The 14,788-nt window shown below is 47.9% G+C and overlaps 2 protein-coding genes across 4 annotated transcripts; both read right to left on the bottom strand.

Moving 5' to 3' along the window:
• Positions 1 to 5,015: 5,015 nt before the first annotated feature.
• LOC136450249 (AMSH-like ubiquitin thioesterase 2) lies at positions 5,016 to 7,945 on the bottom strand. 2 transcript variants are annotated; one of them, XM_066450628.1, is made up of 7 exons: positions 7,772 to 7,945; positions 7,336 to 7,377; positions 6,969 to 7,251; positions 6,768 to 6,857; positions 6,601 to 6,681; positions 6,422 to 6,496; positions 5,030 to 5,083 (listed from the first exon to the last, which is right to left on the bottom strand). In XM_066450628.1, exons 1-5 carry the CDS (start codon positions 7,777 to 7,779, stop codon positions 6,604 to 6,606), a joined length of 501 nt encoding a protein of 166 aa, XP_066306725.1. In that variant the 5' UTR covers positions 7,780 to 7,945; the 3' UTR covers positions 5,030 to 5,083; positions 6,422 to 6,496; positions 6,601 to 6,603. The 2 variants fall into 2 exon arrangements, with proteins under 2 accessions (XP_066306724.1, XP_066306725.1); XM_066450627.1 differs by having other exon boundaries at positions 5,016 to 5,083; positions 6,422 to 6,681; positions 7,772 to 7,944.
• Positions 7,946 to 7,965: 20 nt separating this feature from the next.
• On the bottom strand, positions 7,966 to 13,767 carry LOC136450248 (uncharacterized). Of its 2 annotated transcripts, XR_010758286.1 has the most exons (11): positions 13,463 to 13,767; positions 13,287 to 13,361; positions 13,084 to 13,170; positions 12,543 to 12,599; positions 11,767 to 11,859; positions 10,821 to 10,893; positions 10,533 to 10,608; positions 10,357 to 10,447; positions 10,127 to 10,248; positions 9,599 to 9,680; positions 7,966 to 8,959 (listed from the first exon to the last, which is right to left on the bottom strand). XR_010758286.1 is itself a non-coding variant. In XM_066450626.1 (10 exons), exons 1-9 carry the CDS (start codon positions 13,508 to 13,510, stop codon positions 10,129 to 10,131), a joined length of 720 nt encoding a protein of 239 aa, XP_066306723.1. In that variant the 5' UTR covers positions 13,511 to 13,766; the 3' UTR covers positions 9,052 to 9,680; positions 10,127 to 10,128. The 2 variants fall into 2 exon arrangements, 1 of the variants encoding a protein (XP_066306723.1); XM_066450626.1 differs by lacking the exon at positions 7,966 to 8,959 and having other exon boundaries at positions 9,052 to 9,680; positions 13,463 to 13,766.
• Between the last annotated feature and the right edge of the window lie 1,021 nt (positions 13,768 to 14,788).

Below are 14,788 nucleotides of genomic sequence, written 5' to 3'. Positions count from 1 at the left end.
GTCCAGCCGAGTGGGCCAGGTGCACCACCTGGTGGCGCAAGTCGTCGGTTGCAGGCACGTAGATGCGTTTGCCGTGGAGGAGGAAACCGGCGGCGGCTGCCCACGGCTCGCCCAGAGACGCAGCCTCTAGCTGCTGCAGCAGGTCGCGCGCGACCGGGTCAGCCGCGGTGGCGCGGCGGATGTCGGCGTAGAGGTCGAAGGAGGGCCCCGAGAGGGCACAAAGCGCCGCAGTCTCCTCATCGCGGCGGGACAGCGCGTCGGCCGCCGAGTTGAGCCGCCCGGGGCGGTACTCGACGGTGAAATCGAACCCGAACAGCTTGCTGAGCCACTGGTGCTGAGGCACGGTGGACAGCCGCTGATCCAAGAGGAACTTCAGGCTGTAGTGGTCGGTGCGGACGAGGAACCGACGCCCCCACAAGTACGGGCGCCAGTGCCGGACGGCTTGCACCAGCCCGATGAGCTCGCGCTCATAGGCCGCCAGCTTGACATGGCGGGCGGCGAAGGGTCGACTGAAGAAGGCCAGGGGTCCCCCCCCCTGGTGTAGAACGGCGCCAAAGCCGGTGCCGGACGCGTCGCAGTCGACCACGAACTGGCGCTCGAAGTCGGGCATCTGTAGAACCGGCGCCGACGAGAGCGCCCGCTTCAGGGCAGCGAAGGCCTCATCCGCCTCCGCCGTCCAGACGAAAGCATCCTTCCGCAGGAGACGTGTGAGTGGTGCCGCGATGGAGCCGAAGTCGCGGATGAACTTCCTGTAGTAGCCGGCGAGGCCCAGGAAGCCACGCACCCCACGCGGAGAGCGCGGTAGCGGCCACGAGGCGACCGCGGCCACCTTGTCGCTGTCCATGGCGACGCCGTCGGCGCTGATGACGTGGCCGAGGTAGGCGACGGAGAGGGACCCGAAAGAGCACTTGGACCTCTTCAGGAAGAGGCCGTGGGCTCGTAGGGCGGTGAAGACGAGGCCGACATGCTGCAGGTGCTCAGACCACGACGTGCTGTAGATCAAAATGTCGTCGAAGAAAACCAGCACGAACCTGCGGAGGAAGGGGCGGAGCACATCGTTCATCAACGCCTGAAATGTCGCAGGGGCGTTGGAGAGCCCAAACGGCATCACCAGGAACTCGAAGTGGCCGTGGTGGGTGCGGAACGCCGTCTTCTCGATGTCTGCCGGGTGCATGCGCACCTGGTGGTACCCCGAGCGGAGGTCAAGCTTGGTGAAGTACTTGGCCCCGTGGAGCTCGTCGAGGAGCTCGTCAACCACCGGGATCGGGAACTTGTCCTTGGACGTACGGTCGTTGAGCGCGCGGTAGTCGATGCAGAAGCGCCACGATCCATCCGCCTTCTTGACGAGGAGCACGGGTGCCGAGAACGGCGAAGTAGTGGGGCGGATGATGCCCTGCTCCAGCATGGCGGCGCACTGCCGCTCGAGCTCGTCCTTCTGCAACTGAGGGTACCGGTACGGCCGCACTGCCACCGGCGCTGTCCCGGGCAGCAGGTGTATGCGGTGGTCGTAGGGGCGGGCTGGTGGAAGGCCACGCGGTGTGTCGAAGACGGCGTCGTGCTGAATGAGGAGCTCGTCCAGCAGCGGGTGGTGCGGGTCCGAAGCGACCGCTGCCAGCGACCGCTGCTGGGAGGGCGCGCCCGGGGCGCCCACACATCGCCACGTGACGCGGCGGCCCTCATGCAGGAAGGACACGGTGAGCCCCTCGAAGTCCCAGGTGAGGGGGCCCAGCGTGCCAAGGAAGTCGACGCCGAGGATGAAGTCGAAACAGCCGAGCGCGAGGCCGACGCAGGTGATGGAGAAAGGCGCCCCGCAGATGTCGACGGGCACGTCGCGTGCGATGCCTTCACAGGGCACGCGCTCGCCGTTGGCCACCGTAACGCGAAGCTGGTCGCCCCCCTGAGGAGCGAGACCAAGGCGCCGCATGGCTGCGCCCTGGAGGAAAGTGTGGGTGGATCCGGTGTCCAGGAGGGCGAGGAGGCGCTCGCCCTTGATCGTCACGGGCAGGAGCATAGTGTGGAACGTCCTGATGCCTGCAAGAGCGTGTACAGAAACCACAAGAGCGTGAGCGTGAGCATCCGCTGCGGCGGCGGCTTCTTCGGGCAAGGCCGCGGCCGTGTCGTCGGCGGCGCCCTCCACGTCGTCGTTGAGGAAGTCGTCCACCTCCAGGAAGAACAAGCGGGGGCACACGTGCCCACGCACGTACTGCTCGTCGCAGTTGTAGCAAAGGCCCTGACGACGGCGTTCCTGCATCTCGGCCGGCGAGAGGCGACGGTACTGCCGCACGGGTGCCGCCGGGGCTGCTGCGGCCGGTGCTGCAGCGACTGCGGCGGGCGGCGCAGGCAGCGCTGGTGCGCCAGCCGGGGCCCCGGCCACAGCCGCCCCCTGTTGGCGTGGGGGAAAGGCTGGCCGCGGGGGAGGGCGGGCGCCGCGCTGCGGAGGGGGTGCTGCCGCGGCCAGAGCCCGTGTTTCGAAGGCGCGGGCGAGGAACATGGCCGTCTGGAGGTCGGCCGGGGCGCGCATCGCGACGTCGACCCGAATGTGTTCCGGGAGGCCACCGACGAAGAGCTCCGCCTTTTGTCGCGTGGAGATGTCCCTGGAGTGCGCCAGCAACGTCTGGAAGCGGTCCGCAAACTCCTGGACCGTGGAGTGGAAGGGAAGGCGTCCCAACTCGGCCAACCGCGAACCGTATATAGGCGGTCCGAAACGAACACGGCAAAGTTCCTTGAAGCGCTCCCAGGATGGCATGCCCTCGTCCAACAGGAGGGCGTAGTACCATGTCTGAGCGGCGTCGGTGAGGTGGTAGGAGGCCATCCACGTCCGCTGCTCCACCGGAGTGCGCTGGCCCCAGAAGAATTGTTCACAGTGTGTGAGCCAATTCAGCGGGTCGACCGAGCCATCGTACGTCGCGAAGTCGATCTTGTAGGTCCGAGGCTGGAAAGGCGTCTCGCCGAACGTCACGGGAGCGGCAGCCGAGGGCGCCCCGCCGAGCGGTGGAGCTGCAGCCGGCGCGGACCAGAAGGTGGAGCCGTGGAAGATTGGGCCGTCAACGCCGCCATAGAGCGTTCCCGACGCCGGAACGCCCCCATGGCCGAAGCCCGCTGTGGTGGGAGGGGTCGAATGGACCGACGGTCGCCCTGGCGCGGAGGAGTAGACCGGCGGCGCGATGTCGGTGAGCCACGGCGGAAGCGGGGACGGCGAGTGGGGAAACTGGATCTCCTGGATGGGAACGCTGTCGTGGGGAGCCGCCGATGCTGGCGCGGTGTTGTGCGCTGTGCTGTCCTGCGGCATCCCGTAGGTGTAGACGGCGGTCGAGGCGGGCGAAGACAGCTGCTGTGGCCCCGGCGGCTGCTGCGGTTTGGGCGCCGGCGGTAGCTGCGGCTGCGGGTGAGTCGGCGCCCCGCCTGGCTGCGGTCCCAAGAGGAATGCGTGGACGCCGGCCATCATCCTGCCGAGGTCGACGACGGCCACGGTGAGCTGCTCGTTGGTCATCACCCCCACGGCGGAGGAGGAAGCCCTGGCGGCCAGCGGCAGCGATCCCGCGGCCGGAGACGTTGCGGTCAGCGCCAGCGATCCCGCGGCCAGAGATGATGGCGGCATCGGTGCGGACGCGTTGGGGTCCGGCGGCGGCGCTGTTGAAGCGGGCAGCGGCAGCGACATCGGATCGAAGGTGGCTGATACCAGGTTGATATGCTGCTGCTCCCTGCCCCTCACCGATCGGAGGTTGTACGTGTGGACGATCGGTGGGCGTGGTTTGAAGGGTGATCGGCGGCGAGGAGCCAGCGATCGCGAGAGAAGGAAGAAGAGGTGGCGGCGCTACAGTACCGTCGCTACAGTCGCGGTACTGTTCATGGAAGAGAGAAGGCGGCTAGGGTTTCTCCCGGCTCCCTGAGGAAGCCGGAAACAATAATTGTTTCTGCTTGCCATCTCAATAATGTTTACAAGTATTTATATGTCTCTTAACTAAAATAGGAAATATTCTAATAAATATTCTAATAATATGGCAATCAAGATAAGTATGGGCTTTTAGGGTCCTAGCCACTAGCGGGCTTGCGGCGTGAATAGCCCACGCCGGTCATAACAGCAACCACAATTGCAACAGCCTCTGATAGCATAACCTACGGGAATCCAGCATTTTTCATCAATCAAAGTTAACGGCACGGCAAAGTGTGATAACAAAGTGAAAGTAGGTGAAAGAGTCAGCTTGAAGTTCTGAGTTGACAGTGTCACAGAAGTATTTAATAATTATGAGCTACAGTGCAAGTTATCCTCAATGTTAGTACAACCATGAAAATGCTAACTGGTCAAATAATGATTTTGCTAACTCTAGGAGCATGGTTGATCATTCCTGGTGTTAGTTAATAACTTAATATCCTTCTGCTAGGTAAATGATTTTTATTCTACGGAATTGAAATATGCAAATAGTTGAAGCACTGTTGCTACTCGTACGATGTGATTATATTCACAACCAGTGACCACAAAAACTTAAAAAATAGATGGTATCCGTTGGCCTGCCTTTTCAGTATTCGACTAGTGTTTTTAATCAGGACACGTGGGGAAGGTATGTAACCGACAAATATCAGCTTCTAAGCCTAATGGCTACTAAATAAAGGTTAGGGCATAGTTTTCAGATATCAGGGTGAAAAATAAGTTAAACTTTTTAGCTAATCACCAAGACCACAATCTTTGGCTATCTTTAAATGTGTGGCAGTGTCTATGATTCTGTATGGCTGATTTATGCAAATCAGTGGTGCATCTAGATACTCATGGTACCTAAAGAGATCATCTCATCAATTAAGGAACCATGTAATACCATATATCATCTAAGTAAGTGCAAAAAGATTACATTGAGACCAAACTCTATGGCAAGATCATGTCAATAATTTGATGTTTGACAGCAGATCATTCAAGCGGAAGTTGCCACATAAAAAATTGAATACTTTTAAAAGTCCTATCATTTTATATAAATATAAAAAACACCTTCCCTTTTGTAGATCAACTCAGCACAGCTTATTTAATTACCTGGTAAGAGTACTGAGTATGCAAATCGATCGATGATAGAAAGCATGTTTGTGAAGGATGAGTCTGGAAAAGGGGGAAAAAGTGTCAATTCTCAGGAACAGTTAACGAAAAGTGACCATTCTGTCCAATACTTGAAGTACACTAGAAAAGAATAAGAGCAAGAATGTTCAAATAGTAAAGAAGATGAGGTCCATGCTCTGCAGTGATAAAACAAGTCAAGTTGAATTTGAATTGGACATGATATCACTCTTTCTTCATTTTTTTTATAATGGTACTCCATCTATTCCAAATTCTAAGTCATTTAGCTTTGTTTTAAGTCTAACTTTGACCAAGTCTACAGAAAAAAGCACAAATATCTACCACAACAAACAAGATCTATTAAATACACCATGAAATATGTTTTGACATGCATTTATTTGATATATTGTAAATGTTAATATATTTTTCTATAAACTTGGTCAAAGTTAGACAAGTTTAACTTAGGACAAAACTAAAATGACTTACAATTTGAAGTGGAGGGAGTAGATTACTACTTATTGCATGAATTCACTGTTCTGGGTGTATTTATGATGACACATGCATCTTTCTTATATATATGCAACATAGTCAAAACAGCAGAGACAGTATATAGAACAAGTGAACAAATTATGAAATTTCACCTTGCCGCTTATTGTGAAGGACTCAAGATAACAACAACATCCTGATAATTCTGATTCCATGTGAAATATGCCACTATCATACTACTATGGGGCAGGATGCCAAGGTCAGCATGTTGCTTTTCTCAGAAAGAATCCAGTACATTATCTACTGCTCCTTCATATGGCTAATGCAAGAAAGGCATGTTATATGTAGTATTTTCTGCGATGAATGTTGTATGTTATCTAGTACATTATCTCGATGTACATTATCTAGTACATTATTTCTCAGAAAGAATCCAGTACATTATCTACTGCTCCTTCATATTGCCAAAACATGTCTCGATGTAGCAATAATCTGACTGTCTGAATGTTCATCTTGATAATAATTGTTACTTTCTAGATGAACTAAATATGTTTCGTCCAACTTTATTAAAAGCGAGTGTCAATGCTAAATTGATGAACATTTTTTCCTGAAAAATAGTGGGAGGGCAGCAAATTTCATTGATTAGAAGAAAGAATTGCAGCAAGCCAAAATGAAAGAAGAAGGCTTGGCCCTCAACTGCAAAAAGAAAGAAAGAAAACTATGTGTACATGATGAATGAGGTTACATGCTGCAACAATGAAAGCATCTAGCGCAGGTATCAGCTTATTTATCTTTTCAGATTAGGTGAAGCACGTAACTTGTATGTGCATTTTTTTTCATTTCAACTGAACCAGCAACGAAGACAAAGTTCATGAAGTATGGAAATGCTAGAATACATACATGAATCCATCCTGCAGGGTAAAGCGACTGCTCTGATAACACGGCATGTATCTCTTCCTCACTAACAGCCTGGCACTGTATTTGGAAAAAAGGAGAGGAATACTTCAGAATGGCATAGCTAGATATTTGTCAGGACATTTAATAATCTAATAATAATATATTAAGTATATGTTCAAAACCACTCAATTACTGCATACTGAGTGAGCAGTTCCTTCTTGCTTCGGTATAATCAACATTGTCACAAAGTAAGTTCCATCCCTCTGCATACAAACATAAAATATTCAAGATCTAATCTGAAAATTAGGTATGTTTGTCACATTGGTAATTTATTGCCGACTGCACTTACAAATGAAGCACCAAGAATTCCACAAGTCTCTAGATTTTTGCTTGTATTCTCCTTTGCAAGCTCCATGAATTCGTCTGTCAATCTCACTGACTGAATAACATGCATAAGGATGTTATTTCATCTCAATCTTCAGTTCGTACCAGCCTCCAAGAGACACTGTATGTTTTAAAATAAAAAGATGGGGAATGGAAGGGAACGTACTATTTGCACGTCATGCAAATTACTTGATGTTGAAGACTGTCCCACTGAAGCTCTGGCTTGCTCATCCACATATTCAGAGTCAGAGCTAAAAGATGCATTGCCAAAGCTCGAAAGGTCTTCTATCCAAGATACAATTGGAGACGGGAAGTGATGCTTCACAGCGCAGGAACCAACATCGTGGTCTCTCACTGTGGCTTGGCAGCTGACAACTTGTTGAGCATCCAGATACATTGATTTACTTGGTGCTGAGTGAATCCCACATCTCCTCATATCGATGCCGTATCTGCCATTTTTGCATTGATCATGTCATGATGTTGTATCAGAAACAAAATCGCCAACTGCTACAGAAGGTACAAGCACGGCATACCTCCTGCTACCCATGGCTGGAGCAGGACACCAAAATTTCAGCCTGCGATTTGGAACAGTTAGAATTTAGAAACACTGAAGACAAAAGAGTTGAGACTCTGGAAAGAAATGACAGCAGTTTGATAAGGCGCCTAACAACACCAGAGCACTGTTATTGTTGAGCATCACTTAGGCGAACTAACAAAAACATTGAGAAGCAATCGAAAAAGTTCACGGCACGTACAATACATCATTTGCTTCCTATTAAATAAATGCATAGGCAGAGCATCTGCCATATTCCCTTCAAACAATGAGGTACATCCTCCACCCAAACTACTAGTCTATTAATCTGCAGAGCAATTGGAGACTGCGTTGCTTCAAAGTTCAAAAAACAGAAAATCAACCTGTGCTGATTAAAAGTAATAGCTAGCCCAACAATAATTTGAATTAAGAACGACCTCTTCATCACTAACCACCCAGAAGCAGCCACAAAAAGTAGTACCAATCCTTAGCTCCCCACTAGAAGTTAAACCCTAAAAACCAACCAGATAAGCACAATCTCACGCACAGCGGTCTGCGAATCTCACGGGCCAGCAGTCAGCTACCGCAAATAAGTAGGTCCGCGGACACGAGACAGAGCTCACTCACCTCGAGAAAATCTGGAGCAGTTGAGCCGCTTCAGGAGCGATCGGTGGGGTGGGAAGGATTGGCGAGAGAGCGCGCAGAGGCGGTTGGCTTCAGCGAGGCGAGTGGCCGTCCGTCTGGCGGAGTGGGGGAGAAAGTTGGGGAAAGGCGAGCGACGAGACACAAGAGAGTGCTGACCTGCTGGGCTGCCGTTATTCTGACGCGAACACGAATCCACCCTCCGCTCAGGAATTGGACTGGCGCACGCACGGCACCACGTCGCCATCGTGCATGCCGCGCACATCACAATGAGCGCGGCGCTGGGCGGGCGAGAGCGAGGGAGAATTCCGGATAGGGACGAAAAGTCCGGGGGCGCTGGAGAGCGGACGGATGGGGAGAAATGAGACGTTGCTACGAAGGAAGCGCCGGTCGCGGTCGCGGTTGCGCTGGCACGGCGAGCCGAGCGAGCGACGTCGGCAGCTCAGCTGCAGTGCCGCACCGCAGTGTGGATCATAGGGGAGTAGGGGGACGACGAGGTGCTGGCCCGGCCGCGGCCGCGTGGGGCTGACGCTCGTCACGCTCCTGACGGCAATACCGGGTGCGGTGCATCGATTAATAATCTGGGGAAGAATCGAGGGGGAGCGTCGTGTTCCCTGCCCCCGCGCGCGAAAGCGATGCGCCGTCCTCCGTGGGCGGTTCCCGGATCTGCGCCGCGCTCGAGGGTGGCATACTGGCATGGGAGGCTAGTGCCGCTTCGCGCCCGTGGCAGAATCTCGGTCCATTCATGATTGAGATTTTTGTTGTATCATCAGATATTGTTCTTTGGCCTTGCCAGGTCAGCCAGTAATGCATCGCAAAAGGTAGAGGCGTGGAGGCAAGCTAGCAGCGTGTGTACCCGTGGATGGAAAACTAGTGCACGCCTCGTCAGTCGCGTATAAGATGATGGCACGTTGATTGCGACGAGGCAGCAAAGAGTGGCGAGCAACCGAGCATGCAGGATTTGATGGTAATGGCCCCGTTCGCTGAAAAAACAAGCGAAAACACTATTCTGACTGATTTGTTGTGAGAGAAAAGTACTGTTCCATCTAAAAAAACAAGCTGAAAAATACAGATTATAAGACAAGCGAACATGACCAATACGAGAGCGAGTCAGTAAAAGCACAACCTGATCAACTAGCTTTGGCAAATCTTACAAGAAAGCAAATGCTAGCGTTAGGATAGGCTATGACATCATGAGAAACTAAAAAAAACAGTTTTCATTTGACTGCGGGCGTCGGTCTCTAAGCTCAAACCATTTCTACACCAGCTGAACTTGTCACAAAAATTAGCCGCAGCATGAGTTCAGTTTTCACGGGACACGGCCAAAAATCATATCCAGTCCCCTAAAAGTAGTACCTAAAGTTAACAGCTGGGATCACCAAAAGTGGATTTCTGACTGCAACGAATATGAAAAATGTTGAAACCGAGTCATCATGAGGCTTGCAGCGCCTTCAGATAGGCAACAAACAATGGAGCATTTTCCACAAATTTCATTGCAAAACTAACCAATCTATCATTACAGTCTACAACATCGAAAAACACCAGCCGCTTGTTGTCAAATCTAATTTATGTGCAACATCCTTGATCCATCTAGCGTGCCCTGTTGGAATGATAGACATTACCATTTTTCCTGTTCGCAGAATCGGTTGTGGCATCTAAACAAGCAATTCTCCAAAATACATTGATGGCATAAGCGCACATTGCCTACACACAAGGAAATAAATTTCACATAATTCTGACTAAAAAACGGTTATGAAAAAGATAATAGTAAAACGAATCAGATAGGCATGTTGCAATGTGGATGATGTTAAGTTCAGAAACATGTAGTCATTACCACTGATCCAGTGTGAAATGAAACCTATCTTGACAAAATTAAACGCAATGGAGTTGTGCGTGCAACAATAACAATATGTGGGATATTAAACAACAGAAGCAAGACTTAATCTTTTTCATAGGGAGAAATGGGAACATATATTTATAAGTTTAATAAAAAAGTATTAGTGTACTACTACACGTGATGCATAATAATCTTTGATGTGGACAGCCACTTTGATCTCAAACTTTTCTACTTTTACTTTGAACTGACACAATGGAAACTCCCCCATGCTGACTTACCATCATGACAAAATGACTAATGCCTGCTGACTTACCATCATGACAATCTCTCCAAGAGATTTTCTACCATAGCTCTTTGTTTTATGCCACTCAAAGATTCTGACCTCATAATTGCATTTGATACAAGAATGACAGTACTTGCCGCAGGAGCATTCACCTACAGAATATAAACCAAGAAATAAAACACAAGAAACATTACCATTTACAATTTAACAAAAAAGGTGGGATAAAAAATCATGATAAATGAACAGTAGCTAGAACATACCCAGACTCGACCATTGAGTCCAACAGCAATCTCAAACGACAGTTTTTTCCCAAGGGCCTCCAGAACTGGACATGTTGGCGAACTTAACAACCTATAAGCAACTAATGTCAAAAACTCAAAATCTAACAAAAAAAACAATGCTAGTGATTCAATGGAGGGCGCTGTATTATCCTCACATTCGTGACATGCCAGTTGATGTGTCAAACATATAACCATCTTTCAGCTGACCAAATTCAGCAGCTTTCCCAGAAGCTTGAAAATAGGAACAGTGTTAATACAGTAAAAGAACGATCAGATAAAGCCAAAAGAAAACGGTCCAGACTGAGTATCATCCCACAAGCTGAAAGGTTCTCACAAGCAACGAGGATATATTTGCTTTGCTAAGATGAATAAAATTTGGTACTCTATACTTCTGATGGACAATTAAGGAAAATGGACACTGAGCTGTAAGTTAAAAAATTTACCATCCATGCATGAGAGCTCGGGATTCATGATACTATTTGCTTTCACCACTCGAGCATATATTAACGTACCAATCTGCAGGAACATTCCCATCGTAAGACAAATATATAATCAATAAAGAGAATATAAAGCTCGAAACACTGTGGAAACAACTTATGGCACCACTTCAGAGTTGAAATCACAGTGGACATAGACATGTTCAGTAACTTTTTTTCCACAATGGCCATAGCCGAATTTCATTACTGGTGTAACAAAATTACAAAGATTCCACAGTTTAACGAGAACGAAACGCCACTACCTGACTACCATCGTGATCATGGAGTTGATCACCCAGGGATCCAACTCATGATCACCCACTACTTACCAAACCAAAACGATAAAGCTTAAACTACCAAAAAAAACCTGCAGACACATCAAGTGTTCATTACAGGGCACCTGCCCAGAACAGCGCGCAGGCCGCACAGCTTTATCATACCTGACTATGTTCAGGACCTGACTATAGCATTTACTCTCTCTGTTCCTTTTTATTTGATGTTATAGGATTTTAAGAAGAAACATACCTAATTTACTTCCCTAAAATGTTCCTACCAAAGTAAAAAATTGACAATCTAAAAGACTCAATCTACTTGTTCATTAGTAATAACTAACATCAAATGTACGTAGTTTAGGAGAAATAATTTAAATTACGAAGTAGAAAAAGACAGCTTTAATAGAAGCATGTGGTTATTTTGTACTCTTTCTTAATTTGAGCACAAAAAGTGCTAAAACATCAAGCATAAAAGAATGGAAGGAGTATTTGGAACAGAAAATAAAAACAATCCACATGCTACTGAACATATGTTAAGAACTGCACATGTGGCCTACTGTATACACATTTCACAAGTATAGAGACTGACAAAACTATGAAACTAAACAATGCTAGAAAGTTCAAATGATCCAGTGTCTTACCTCGAACTTTGGTATGTTTCTCCTTGTACCACCTTCAAATGCAAGCACTGGTAGAAAGGCCAAATTAGGACCCTTTATGTCTACCAAAAAGTTCTGTAATAACCAAAGCTATTTCAGCAAAGAAAATACATCACAGCCAAAATACATACAATTATTTAACATAAAAAAGCAAATATCTAGCTTCTAGCAAAAGCCAATTCTGGTTTCTGTTTGTATACTAGAACTGTATGAAAAGGGTAATCAGCTGATCATCTTGCCAGTACTAGGGATATATGGATTTGACATTGTATATACAAAACCCCCCTTCATTTTGCAACACTTGTCCATTTTTTGAGGAAAACACAATTCCACATTGCTTCTCCACCAAGCAAATCAAGTAATATTTCTGCCGCTTTCACGCAGTTTAATGCTATAGTAGAAGGAATTGTGTAGTTGTACTGTTGTAGTATGTCATTTGATAGTGATTGTCCATGTTTCAATACTACCAGCTATTTTTTTCTTTGGTATGGTGCTTCTTTATCTGATTCCATCAAGGTTGTCAACCAGATCAAAGAGTTTTATGTAATATCGCAATTACAAATCTTAACATAAAGATTGTAAAAAACATATATTCTATTGACTAGAATTGTAGAATCAGGCCCTTTAATTAAGATCGCAAATGTGTAGAATCATAAAACATAATTGTAGTTTTGACAGCCATGATCCATGGTAGCCTAAGATAAATATCTAGAAACAAGTATTAACTCACATACTTCTGAATGTAAATGTATACTTACGTCAGGTTTGGTGTCAACCACAATACCAAGAACTGTATCTTCTACAGAAGGTATATACTGCAAAAAAGAAGAACATGAATGAGTGACTGCTGAAACACAAGACAAAGAGGGTGGAACAGAGTAGCACTATCCGCATTTAGGCTATAACAAAGAGGGTGGAACAGAGTAACACAAGACAAAAACGATATGACCAGATCAAAGCTTTTCATGCTGACTAATTTCAAGTCATGAAAATCGAAACGTTTATTAAAATGGCAATAACATATAACCAATCTTAGAAGGTAAATGTGGCAATGACCAATTCATGTTTGTGCGTTACTGCTGGAATTTTTGTTGCACTGAGTCAACATAACCCAGTCCACTTTAAGCTAACATATTAGGTCAGCAATTTACAGTTTTACACAGAAAGGGCCACATATATTATGAATTATCTATTCAACCAGCATCCTACAGCAATGGTAATAAAATACTTAACGCAAGTATCTCAAGAGCAACCAAATTTTTACATAATGTATGCATCTCCGAGCCAAATCGGACTTACCCTCTTCTGGGAGTTCTCAATCCAATACTTGTTGGGTTTCAACAACCGCAGCTTCCCAGCACTGGTCGCCTGGATGGTGTCACACTCCTGCAAGCCCCGTTTTATCACCGATAAGCCTCGCGCCCAAATAAACCCCATTAAACCCTAACCACTAAGTCTCACAAAAGACAACGGCTCCCACATTCCACCATGAAAGGGCTTACCTGACGCAGGCCCACGCCGAGCTTAATGGTCTGGTTGTTCATCTCCGAGAGGTCCAGGACGACGTCACCAGGTACCTGAGCAGCGAGGGCAGCGACGGAAGTGTGAGGTGATGACCAGACCCGCAAAGATAGCGGAAATGAGAGATCAAGGTGCGGGATAGGGTTGGGAGGCTTACCACGTAGTTGTCGACGAGAGGAGAGGGCGCCGGCCTCCTCGACTCCATTGCAGCGACGGTAAGGAGCGCCGGCGTGGAGGACTGGAGGTGCGGAGCGAGTCGGACGGCGGTTCGCGGCGGCGGCCCTCCTGCGTCCGGGGTTCTTGGCTATAGAGCTCGCCCTGTGCGTATGGTTCGCTGAGGGGATGGGCCTGGGCCTCAACGTTGTACGCCTGCTTGTGGACTGTGGTCAATCAATTAAAAGAAGTTTTTTTTAGACGAAAGAAGAATTATATGAGATAAAAGTTGGATACATCGACACATTACCACACTCATAAACTGATTTTTATTTAAATTATACCCACGCTGTGAATAGCTTCAGATCTCAAACCCAAACATGTATAACGCTTCGTATAAATGACCGCACAGGCAAACACTCGGCAAATTGCCTGAGAACAAATGCCCAACGAACGACGGCCAACATTCCTGCAAGCAGAATTGAGAAACTTCTTCTTTCTTGTATCTTCCTTCTTTTTCTTTCTGCCACTGAAGAATGAGGAAGCCTGATTTGAAATTTATTCTCCCTAGTCCTTCATCGTAGCCAGATCTAACCACAACAAAACGGAGAAGAGACCAGAGAAAATTATTTTATGGCGGCGACATCATCTCCGCCTTGATGTCATCGTCCGAAAAGAAAAGCCTCCATGTCGTCGTGTCGATGAAGTTGTTGACGCCGTAGTTGTCGTTCTCATCTTCAAAAGTGCCGCCATGGAAAAAACAATTCCACCCTACTCACGCGCCGTTGCCGAAGAGGAGGAGGGCATAAATCTCCAATACCAACAAACTTTGCATGGAAAGACCCTAACCCTAGGACTCAATCTACTAAAAAACTTTATTAAAAACGATGGATCCCCACTCCTTTCAGCCTCCGACAAGATGCCTCGCCGGAGAAAGGAGGGGACCATCGGTGGTGGAAGGCGGGGGGGAGGGGGGGCGACGGCGCTAGGCGAGTCACGAGGCCGAGGGGGCGAGTCACGGTTCACGAGCCTCGTACACAACAGCGATGGATCGATCATCAATTAAAAGAAGTTTATTCTAACTCTTTGGACTAATTATCAAGGTCTAATTTTCTATCTCCGATTTTAAAATCAGAAATTTTACTCTCTCAACTCTCAAACCATTTAAACTACCTCCATGTCCATGTAGAAGTGATTCTCTAGGTGGTCTAATAATGCTTTTAAACCACAAAAAAATATCACTAAGCTTCTAAAAATTCTAAGAAAAAATATAGTGATAGATTGGGACATGGCAAACCCAAATAAAATATCTAGAGCTCATTAAATATCT

The sequence above is a fragment of the Miscanthus floridulus genome, chromosome 5 (assembly GCF_019320115.1).
Source record: "Miscanthus floridulus cultivar M001 chromosome 5, ASM1932011v1, whole genome shotgun sequence".
NCBI classification, from domain to species: Eukaryota; Viridiplantae; Streptophyta; class Magnoliopsida; order Poales; family Poaceae; genus Miscanthus; species Miscanthus floridulus.
The sequence above is the reverse complement of the archived record's forward strand: the minus strand, read 5'-3'. Positions and strand labels throughout refer to the sequence as shown.

Bases quoted from the DNA above. Each gene is read 5' to 3' on its own strand.
- LOC136450249 (XM_066450628.1), bottom strand. The intron at 6,858-6,968 runs GTACGTTCCCTT...CATGTTATTCAG, and splicing joins ATTTGCATGACGTGCAAATA to TCAGTGAGATTGACAGACGA. The intron at 6,682-6,767 runs GTAAGTGCAGTC...GTTTGTATGCAG, and splicing joins GAATTCTTGGTGCTTCATTT to AGGGATGGAACTTACTTTGT.
- LOC136450248 (XM_066450626.1), bottom strand. From the start codon at position 13,510: ATGGAGTCGAGGAGGCCGGCGCCCTCTCCTCTCGTCGACAACTACGTG. The intron at 10,609-10,820 runs GTAAATTTTTTA...CCTATTTTCAAG, and splicing joins CGAGCTCTCATGCATGGATG to CTTCTGGGAAAGCTGCTGAA. The intron at 10,448-10,532 runs GTGAGGATAATA...AGTTGCTTATAG, and splicing joins TCAACTGGCATGTCACGAAT to GTTGTTAAGTTCGCCAACAT.